The sequence below is a fragment of the Polistes fuscatus genome, unplaced genomic scaffold (genome assembly GCF_010416935.1).
Source record: "Polistes fuscatus isolate 324 unplaced genomic scaffold, CU_Pfus_HIC Scaffold9, whole genome shotgun sequence".
NCBI lineage: Eukaryota > Metazoa > Arthropoda > Insecta > Hymenoptera > Vespidae > Polistes > Polistes fuscatus.
Window position 1 is genome coordinate 6,009,031 of NW_025113173.1, and position 10,714 is coordinate 6,019,744.

The 10,714-nt window shown below is 31.7% G+C and overlaps 4 protein-coding genes across 5 annotated transcripts; 2 read left to right on the forward strand and 2 right to left on the reverse strand.

The window, feature by feature from the left end:
• The first annotated feature begins 286 nt into the window (after positions 1 to 286).
• On the forward strand, positions 287 to 2,241 carry LOC122525285. The gene is made up of 5 exons (XM_043647977.1): positions 287 to 488; positions 558 to 727; positions 818 to 1,090; positions 1,177 to 1,450; positions 1,606 to 2,241. Exons 1-5 carry the CDS (start codon positions 302 to 304, stop codon positions 1,956 to 1,958), a joined length of 1,257 nt encoding a protein of 418 aa, XP_043503912.1. The 5' UTR covers positions 287 to 301; the 3' UTR covers positions 1,959 to 2,241.
• A 280-nt stretch (positions 2,242 to 2,521) lies between these two features.
• LOC122525286 (THO complex subunit 6 homolog) lies at positions 2,522 to 4,068 on the reverse strand. Its single transcript, XM_043647978.1, has 5 exons — positions 3,895 to 4,068; positions 3,520 to 3,747; positions 3,276 to 3,443; positions 2,976 to 3,138; positions 2,522 to 2,864 (listed from the first exon to the last, which is right to left on the reverse strand). Exons 1-5 carry the CDS (start codon positions 4,026 to 4,028, stop codon positions 2,544 to 2,546), a joined length of 1,014 nt encoding a protein of 337 aa, XP_043503913.1. The 5' UTR covers positions 4,029 to 4,068; the 3' UTR covers positions 2,522 to 2,543.
• A 63-nt stretch (positions 4,069 to 4,131) lies between these two features.
• LOC122525288 (transmembrane protein 138) lies at positions 4,132 to 5,302 on the forward strand. Its single transcript, XM_043647992.1, has 5 exons — positions 4,132 to 4,224; positions 4,307 to 4,490; positions 4,594 to 4,666; positions 4,748 to 4,922; positions 5,045 to 5,302. Exons 2-5 carry the CDS (start codon positions 4,357 to 4,359, stop codon positions 5,149 to 5,151), a joined length of 489 nt encoding a protein of 162 aa, XP_043503927.1. The 5' UTR covers positions 4,132 to 4,224; positions 4,307 to 4,356; the 3' UTR covers positions 5,152 to 5,302.
• A 1,898-nt stretch (positions 5,303 to 7,200) lies between these two features.
• LOC122525284 (E3 SUMO-protein ligase ZBED1-like) lies at positions 7,201 to 10,212 on the reverse strand. 2 transcript variants are annotated; one of them, XM_043647976.1, is made up of 5 exons: positions 9,239 to 10,212; positions 8,511 to 9,157; positions 8,012 to 8,427; positions 7,784 to 7,932; positions 7,201 to 7,692 (listed from the first exon to the last, which is right to left on the reverse strand). In XM_043647976.1, the coding sequence occupies exons 1-5, from the start codon at positions 9,789 to 9,791 to the stop codon at positions 7,370 to 7,372; spliced, it is 2,088 nt and encodes a 695-aa protein (XP_043503911.1). In that variant the 5' UTR covers positions 9,792 to 10,212; the 3' UTR covers positions 7,201 to 7,369. The 2 variants fall into 2 exon arrangements, with proteins under 2 accessions (XP_043503911.1, XP_043503910.1); XM_043647975.1 differs by having other exon boundaries at positions 8,511 to 10,211.
• Positions 10,213 to 10,714: the final 502 nt, after the last annotated feature.

Below are 10,714 nucleotides of genomic sequence, written 5' to 3' on the forward strand. Positions count from 1 at the left end.
CAATAATTATCCTATGCTATTGCAATATAATCATATTGTAATTTATAATATAAACTAATAAACGAAATTATCATTTCACGACTATGCAACTGCGATAAGATTTTATACCTAATTTCTGATCAAATATAATTGAGAATTGTTTTGTTTTCATTTATAACAGGAAAATGGCTGTTCGATGCAGACGGTGGACTTGGTGGCGAATTGTCCACTTCCGGTGGTGACAGGATCCTCGAGGTCGCCATCGCCATCAAGGTCGTCGAGACCCACGACGCCCTTGACACCCGTTGCATCGACGAGGAGCATGGGGCAACGGCCAAGTACACTTTTGCGTCCGAAGATCTCTTTGACTTGGGTCCTACGTGGTCAGCAGCAGCAGCAGCAGCAGCAACAGCAGCAGCAACAACAACAACAACAACAACAACAACAACAACAGCAACAACAATCTACTACCGGAAACGAAAATAATCATTCGGTCTCGAACACGACAGGTTTGTAATTCTACGCTAATAAAAGGATCTTCGTTTATATTCGTTTCCAAGAATTAGTCATTTACACAGGAACAAACGTTCATCGTGACACACTTTCGCATGATAGTAGAGAAGTATCCTCGAGAAGAAGCATCAAAAGTGAGAAAGAAAAGGATGCTGGCAAGGAGAACGTCGTTGGACAGGAAAAACGTGAAAAAAAGATTCTTCATCGAATCGAAAAGATCGACAAAATGGAAAAGGTATATTATTCGTCATTTTGTTTATAAGAATTATTAGCAAACATTGAACTAAAATAAATGAATTCAAATAAATCGGGTTAATCGTTCCAGTCTATTAGCAAGGAGACCATCATCAACGACAAAACTATCGAGAGTCTGTTAGACAAGTATCCAGAAAAGGAATTCGCAAGTGCGAAAGACACGAGAGAGAAAGAAAAAGTGAAGAAAGCTGTTTCCGAACCATCTCTCGTATCGCGCGAATCAACCTCGACTCCAAACAGTCGTGAAAAGCACAGACACAGACGTACCAAACGACCACATAAAACGAGACCACCTAGTAGATTCGGTTACGAGATTGCTGACCTCGATGCATTTTTAACTAAGGTAAATTCATTATATCGGAACAATGATTTTTTGTAATTAAATAAAGAAAAAAAGAAAAAACGAATGATTTGAAATGAATTTTGTAGGCATCCATAGAAAGACCGGCAAACATCCCAGTAGTTTTATCCTTCCCGTCAGTCCTATATCAAACGCAAGGTGGTACGCAGGATGAAATGGCATTACCACTCGGAACAGTAGTAAATGCGGTCTTCAAAAATCAAAGTTGGTTGTATGTGCAAACACCGCATGGGCAAGAAGGTTACGTTGGATATGCAGCTTGTTTACCACTAGGAATATTACCACAGCCTACGCGTGGTCCATGTTGGGAAGACTCTACTGATGTTTTTCCACGTCCGTTGGGTATGTCGAAAGAAAATTATGTGTCATAATAAAAGACACTATTCGAATGTAATAGAATTTTTATCTAAGTCAACTTATGACTCAGCATGTACATGTATTATACTTGGTTAACACATACGTAAATATATTACCTATATTCTATGCGTGTGTTACAGGTAACATGACTGACACCGAAAAATTACGAGACACCAGATCAGAATGCGGTGCCCGGAGTAGAAACACTAGAGTGAGAAGAGGTTCTCGAGATGCGGTTTCCGCCTGCGGAGAACGCAGTGTTGATAGATTATATTTAAGAGCAGCTGCTAATGCTAAAACGAAAGGAGCTAGGCATACTTTGCTCGTTATACGTAACGATTACGAAGGTCGTGGTACTAACTCTTTGAGTGTTTCGAAAGGTGACGTTGTTGCTCTTCTGAGCGATCACGTAAATGATTGGTTTTGGGTACGATCGAGAGATGGTAGAGAAGGTTTTATACCTGCTGTGGTTGCTGGTCATGGTTTCTTGTAAAAAAAAAAAAAATATATATATATATATATATAAAACAATTCTCCAGTCGTGCGTAGAGTGTACATTGATTCGACGAGAAATCAATGAGATGATTGTACATTTGTATAATAATTTTATATGGTGTGCAAAATGTTATTGTAATAATATATTTATTATTTAGACGAGGAAGATCATTAAAAGATTCTAATTCTTCTAATTGTAAAACATTTACGCGAGGTGATACGTTAACTCCGTCCGAAAGAATTATTTCGTTACGCGTATCTAATAAAATTGCCTAATATCACGTGTCATACTTTAAAGTTTACTCCAATGCTAGTCAGTCAACGGATAGCATATGAAACCTCGACAATCGATTATCATCCTATTTCGATATATCTCGAGCCGCTACTTTTAAGCTAAATAATTTTCAATATTTTCTTTAAACGTTTTCAATTAAACTTCCATAAAAAATGACACCTATTTCAAATCATATTTTTATAATAATTAAAAAAAAAAAAAAAGGAATGATATTGTCAAACAAATAAACGGATTATTTTGTATGGTTTAGAGTTAAACGAAGTATCTCTGTAAGTATAAAAACGTATATTAAGCAAATTTTAAAGTCATTTCCCTGTAATTAAAGTTTGTACATAAATCAAGATTGTTGGAGGAGCCTGCTATACTTAGCACCTTCTGTGGTATTTCTTGATAAATAGTAGAATAAACTGTATTACTCGACGTTGGCACTTTAGCTAATGTTTCTCCTTGATAAGTTAAGTGATATACGTGAGGCACGGCACCAGCTGCTATGATACGCTCTTCGTAGATATGAGCAACATGAATTCCTTGATCGGCGAGATCAAATACCGTGGCAGGTTCCATCGTACGCATATGCCACAAAGATAAATTAGGCCCCCCACCGCATAGCTAAAAATATTATTGTCCTTTTCTTTTTTTTTAACTTTCCTTAACAACTATTTATTCGCTTGATGTGAAATGCAAGAAGACGTGTATATAAAATAAAGACTGATAACGTACCAACCAATCTTCGGTCAAATCAACAGCACCTATCCATTTACCAAACTTTGGACGTGATACTTTATCTACCATATGAGGATTCAAGATATTTGTATTTTCTTTTTTACGCAAGTCCCACAACCTAACTGATCCATCCTCGCTACTCGATGCAAGTTGATTACCTCTATAATAACATCATGATCCAAAATATTAACGAAAGGTATTATTTCTACTCGTTAGCTTATTAAACTATAACAGCATGCGAGACTCGTGCATTAAATTATAGCGCAAAGGGTTACGTACAAAAAGAAATAGACTTACGCTAAGGATAGACAATGGATAAAGTCTGTGTGACCAGGTAAATTCCTAAGTATTTTTCCTTCTTCTAAACTTATAACGTAAATATTATTGTCACCGCAACCGGCATATAAAATATTATTTGATTTAGAGTACACTAGGAAATTGACATCTGCCTTCTCGTAACTATCTCTAGAAATATAACACAAGGTTAAAATATCTTTTTCAGCTTACAATTTTATACCGTCGAACAATTTCAGAGATGTACTTGTTTGCTGGAATTTGAATAACCCACGAAGGTTTGCTCTTAGCAGCTTTACTAGAAGTAACCACTTTCCAATCCCATCCAGATATTTCACCAACTGTACCAGTAATTAAAAAGTTATCCGTACTAACCATACTTTGAATGTGTTGATCAGGATACGCAGTCAAATGATAGTTAGGTCCTTGCAATTCATTTTCTTCAATTTTGTGCGGTGTCAGAACTTTAGTTAAACTATATAAACAATAATTTTGCAATAAAACTTTCACATTACTTAGATTATATCTTAAAAACTTATATACAAATAACACAATTATTTGATCAAGTTTATATATACTTAATGTATAAGTAAAAACTACATATTATAAATGAAAAACTCACTCAAATATAGAAACATCACCGTAAATATTTCCAGCGGCGAGATAATTTCCATCGGAGGAAAATGTTTGCGATAATACAGTATTATAAAATAATTTTTGATTAAACATTTTTACGAACGCGTTACTTGTGTACATACCAACAGGAACAATTCGCCATTTTGTGACGTCACTACTGAATCGAAGATTCGATACATTGATTCGATACATTGATTCGATACATTGATGCACTAGTTATATATCGATAGTGTAATGTTTTTTCGTCCCTACGTGTATTGCCATAGCAATCTTCATACTATAAACAGTAAACACAGTGCATTTAGTTAGATTTACCGTTAGTATACGCGTTAATTAAATCTATCGCAGTATTATATTTAGTTATTAAGGTTTATTATGCTAGGTGATATTAATTATAGGTTAAATTATCAATCGCTTAATTTTGACAGTTAATCGTTAATCAAAATAAATGAGTGTTTTAACCGTAAACAAATATACGACGATAATAATCGGACAATATTTAATTTTGTTATTTGATATTTGTGTTAATTCCTTTGGAAGTTTTGCCAGGCAGTATCCAATCAATTTACTGGTTCTTTATATGTAAGTGATTATTAGGATTTTTATTGTAAAACGTAATTTAGGAATAACCAACCTATAAATTTATTGGAATATTTTCTTTTTTGTTTTCTTTGTAATTTTACAGTATCCAAGACTTCTGTCTAATCATTGGATTTAATATACTTTTGGTCAATTTCTTTTCTACGTACATTTTTCAGGTAATAATCAAGAATATTTGTTGAAATTCATTTTGAGATAATTTTGTAATTGTTGACCTGATAATTGTAATTCTGTTATAGGCAGGATTAATACAATTGTTGTATATTCGATTTCGTATGACATTGGTCGTCTGTATTTTATACTTAGTTTTAAGTATTATTTTACATACGTGGTATATTACATTACACTGGTCTAATCCGTTAACACACAATTGGACTAAAGGATTCCATGCTTTGTATGCCGTCCATAGAATAGGTGTGTGTAATTTTAATTAGTTTTAAGATTGTTTAAGGTATGTATTTTATTAATTAAAAATTATTCTTTTCTTTTTTTTTCATTTTTTTCATTTTTTTCATTTTTTTATTCTCACAATAAAGTTGCAGTTTTTTATTATTACTTCTATAAAAGAGCAGCTCTAAAAATTGCGGATCCAAGATTATACGAGGGATCCAGTTGGGTAGAAAAACAATTGAGTCTTTTATGATATTTATTCTTTTTTCCTTTCTTCAAGAGGGACAATTTTTATAATTCAAAGGAACTTCGTTTTTAATATCCATATAAAATACACGTGAACGATTAAATTAGTACAACAATGTAAATAATAAATACATGATATTCATTGTTTTCTATTCTAATACAATGTTATTAATATCGAATGATATAAATATTTGAAGAGTGTATGTATCATCGCTTGAAATGGCATGAATGCGTGTATGATTTAGAAGAAGATGAACAATATTTTCTATGCGACTAATGATCATTTGTTTTATATCGTCTACAAAACAATACGATATATTTATTAAATTTTATGGAAAAGATAATTGATAATATTTAATATAGATTACGATTTTGACTACAATTTGCTATTATTTTATTACTTAAAACGAAGCTTTTAGTTGCCTTAGATAAAATATTTTACAATTTTGTTGAGGTAGTCTTTTATTAATAGGTAGTTTTTCGTGCTTTAAATGTTGATAATCATGAGGTACTGAGGCTAAAATTTTCTTTTTTTTTTTGTTTATAATTGCATTGAATATGCATGTATCAATTAAAATTTTAAATTACGTATTATATAGATATATACATGTATTGTACATTTTAGATTAGTAGTAAAAATAATAATTGTAATAATAATAATAAAAATAAAAACTAATCGTATATTATATTCCTATGAAGATCAAAATCATTTTGGTAGTTTCTTAAAATTTATTCGTAATTCTAATCGAACTAATCTATCAATTAAACTATCAATTAAATTTAGCATATAATTAACTTATAATAATATAATGAAACAATAGTTTCTGCTTAAAATTCTTTTTGTACAATAATATGTAATATTTGATTTTATAGTCGTGTTTTACGTACAATAAAAAATATCCATTTTTTTATAACGTATTTTTTGCTATTTTACAATTGTTGCTTAATGTCGCTTAGAACATAGAAGTTACGATTTTAATTGATACATTTATACAATATAAGATAAAAAAAATGTCGAATTAATATTATTTTAGAATAAAATTATTCTACTCGATCGACTGAAAATATTTTAATATATCTTAAACTATATTTTGTGTTATTTGAATGTGCCACGACATAAACACTTATTTAAAACAAATTATTTATAAACGTAATACGAATGGTACTACGCTAATCACATACAGAATTTTTTTTTTTTACGTATTAATGTCAAAATTCTTTCATTCCTTCATAAGTGCTTTTTATCTATTTTGCTACGCGCGAATAATCTATATAAAAATATTCTTACATTAGAATTCTATCTATTAAAAAAAAATCTTTAAGCAGTTGCCTTACCCAACGGAAGATAGTTCCTATCAAGGAAATGTTTATGAAGTTGATACTTCAGAAAGAACTGAAGGAAAAAGTTAATAAGAAAAATGCATAAAGCTAATGGAAAAATGATCATCTTTTAAAAGACATTTTACATACGCTTCGACGAATAAATCATAATTTCTTTCTAGAAACTATTTATTGAATATTTAGTATAATCAATTTTGGCAATTAGTTTATATACCTTATCACAAAGTAATAGATAACATGTACAAAAAAAAATCTATAACTTTTTATATATAAATGATGATTCTATATATTTAAAGTATTTTTCATTTTAATTCTGGATTTTTTTTAATCTGGATTTCATGTAAAAATTACAATAGTTCATAAATCTTAGAAAAATCTTATATTTTTAAGAGACATTATTAAATCATTATAAACGACGTAATTTTTTTAATATACGACCTCATTTATCATATTTTAATTACTGCAATCGATGAAATAGTTAATATTGCGACATATATACATAATATATATCAATAAATATACAAATCTATAATACAATCGACCTCAAAATACTTTTTGGTTCTCCTCCTGCTATTACGAGATATTAAAATAGACATCAGACTTTGGTGAAATAATAATTGTATATGTATCTTCATTAAAGCTACGAAAATCTTGTTTTCTTTTCTTTTTTGTAACTTTTTTTGAATTGTATGTTCAAAGATTAATCCGATGTTCATTTGTTTTCAATTTTATAATTATTACAGTGCGCATTGTTTGTTTTAAAAAGTGAAAACAAGCGTATCACGTATCATCGTAAAATATTTGATTCTATTTACAAGATATTTGCAAATAGCTTGATTTATTGATATTCTCAAAATCGTATTATAAGCAACAAATAAATTTAATCAAACCGTATGATTGCCGTGAAGGAAAAGTAACTTATCGACTAAATGAGAAGGTAAGGCAGCACGCTTCGTATCATATAAAACTTGTACTTCTGCAGGAATACGAGCTGGCGGAGCGCAACAAGCAGGGACACAATTATACCTACATGCTAATTTAGCTAGATTTGGACATTTAGCGGATACTTTGGCCCACCATTGCAAAGGACAATAATCGAGTGGTGCAGTCGATTCTGAATGATATTGCACTAACTCCAGATCGGCTTTTTCCTCCGCTGGCATTCCATTTTTCGTTGCACACAAACTACCGAGTAAGAGTTCCATACCTGTAGATATAGACATATCTATTTGTTTTCTTATTTATTTCTTTTTTCATGCATTATCATAATTATATACTTCTGGAACAAAATATTATACCTGATAATCTGTTTTTTTTACACATTGTTTCTTCTTCGATTTTAATCAAGTCACCATTTTCTGACTGTATTAGCTTAGTCAACATTTCTTTAATAGGAGTAGCAACTAAACCTTTGTCTTCATCCGATACATATGGTAATTGCTTAAATCTGTTGATTTAAATTAATAATAATGATTAATTGCAATTGATTATACATACGATTAGATTTAATATAGAATTTTATTTACCGTGGATCTAACGTCGTTGCAATTTGAAGAAGAAGATTCACATTATAATCAGAGTATCGTTCGTACAACATTTCTGACAAAGATTCTTTAAAAGATCTCGCTATATCGCTATCAGACTCTTTTACTTTAAGATGAGACGACACAAGCTGCCAGAGTAATGGCCTTAAGAGAGATATCAGAGGCATTTTCTCTTCGCTGAGCGTCATAATAGTTACTTTAAATGGTTCAAGAACATTTACAAGGTCTTCGACTATTCTCCATTCTTCGGGGGATAAATCAATAGTTTCTTGTTCGTTGCTTTCTACATTATCCAATATAGAAGAAATGATATTATGTCTTTGTACAATTTGCTCCATCATATTATAAGTGGATGTCCAAACGCCAGGATAATCGATCACTATGAACTTTTCTTCAAACTTAATAAAAAAAAATGTTTAATGTAAATATAAATATATATAACAGATAAGAGATATAGATTATATCTCAAGATAAACATTACCTCCATTTCTTGTTCTTGCATAGTAATAGCCATAGAAGCCTGATGATTTGGAATAGCTCCAATAATAGTTCTACATTTGGATAAAATATTAGCCACATCCGCATTCTCGAAACAGGCTTGCGCGCAAACTTGTAACGTGTGAAGGAGACATGGTACCAATGTTAAACCCTTAGCCACTAATGCGGCTATCAACTCTGCTCTGGACGTTGCTATGACCACAGCCGTTATTCGTTCGATTTTAAGATACCACTCGTGTAGTAAAGTATCAATTACGTTACACCATTGATCCTTATCCCAGTCTAAAGGCGCGTGCAAACTATTTAAAACTTTACATTCCAGGGAAGTTTCACCGGTATTTTGGTAATACACAGATATCGTCACAAAACTTTCATTGAAATTAGATTTCCATTCTTCGATGGTTAATCCAACGTCGTTGTTCATACAAGCGAAGGAAGCGGTCACGGATTCACGAAAAGTATCATAAATTTTAGGTATTATTTCTTCTTCGAGCTTCTTTTTACTTGGAATTTCACAGGGTGATCTTAACGTAGCAACGAGCCTTTGAAATCCATGACCTTCTACCACTTCCGGTAACTGTAGATCCATTATTATGAATTCCGCGATAGCATCGGATAAAGTTTTACCGTCTATACTTAATTGATGCACCGTGTTATCTTCTGGCATAAGAAATGCTACGTTTTGATTGTTATTACCGATATTTGTACTACCTTTGATCATCACTCTCAACGGTTGAGCTAGAGTGATGTCGTCTTCCATATTGGACAGATTAATATTTGGATCCGTTACAAATTGAATATCTCCATCTATTTGTACCGTACCATCCGCAGTAGTAGTATAAATATGTTGCGGCGAAGACAATTCAGCTTTGATTTTCCGTTTCTGTGCTCTACGATCCTTTGCCTCCTGAGAAAGAACTTGTCTACGAGGTGGCGTACTAGCTTCCAATTCTAACAACTCTTGAGCGTGTTTATTTTGCAAATGCATTCGCAAATTACTAGTGTTACGATTATATGCAATTTGTGTCTTACATAATATACATACGATTTTGACCTTAGTTAAAATATCACCTTCTTCGGTAGCAGGAAATCCAAAAAATTTCCAATAAATGCTTCTCATAGACATAGGTACGACTAATTTTTTGTAAGCATACGTATGTTTTTCTTCCATCATTTTGGCAAGTACCATTTGCATTTCACTCTTGGACTCATCTGATGCAGTAGATTTACTAGTGTTACAGACTGTTGACGACCTAGTTTCCATGGTTATATCTTGAAATGCATAACTACCGGCAAATGGATCTTATCCGATAGAATACAACACCATAGTTCGGATTCGAGATTATTTTCTATTATAAATATATTATATTATATCTTTTATTTGCCCAATTTTCATATCCGTATCAAAATGGTGGACCTTTATAGTTGCATAATTTAAAATGTTATGTTTGGACGAAACGTTCCAACGTTAATTACAATTCATTTTCTTTAACGTCGAAATGATATCAAAAGGATAATGAATTTGCCGCGGTCTATACACCGATATCACAGAACGAGAGGTTCAGTAAATATTTTATAGATATCGAAGTTCAATTTCTCGCTTTGAAAAGAACGATGGACGATCACTTATCGACCACACAGGTAACGACGATATCGACTTTGTATTCGTACTTCCCTACAAATATCGTTACTAACGAATCTCGGCAAATCGATCACTCCAGAAAATATATTATCGCAGCTCCATCTACGACGCTTCTCACTTATTTTCAATTACGATTGGTCGATGCATTTGTCCGATTAAATAAAGCAACCATTCAAATTTAACTAATACATCATTGCGATACAATATCTAATTTATTTTCATAAATACAATAATATTTTCGTCAAATTACTTATACAAATCCGATATACAAATATTTGATTTATTCGACTATAAATCTCGACCAATAGGAAAACGAGTAATATTGGATTTCGAAAAACAGTGTAGCCACTCGTCTAACGTTAAAAACCTATAGATTCGATTACTATTACGAGGGCTGAAAGAAGAAAGTTCATCGCGCGTTACAGTAAAAAGAGAAATCGATTTATCTAGTTAATATTTTTTACTTCGGAAAAGAAAAGGGAAAGAAAAATGATTATTGTTTATTAAATAAAAAAAGTGTGTTCATTAAGAGACGATGATAATAA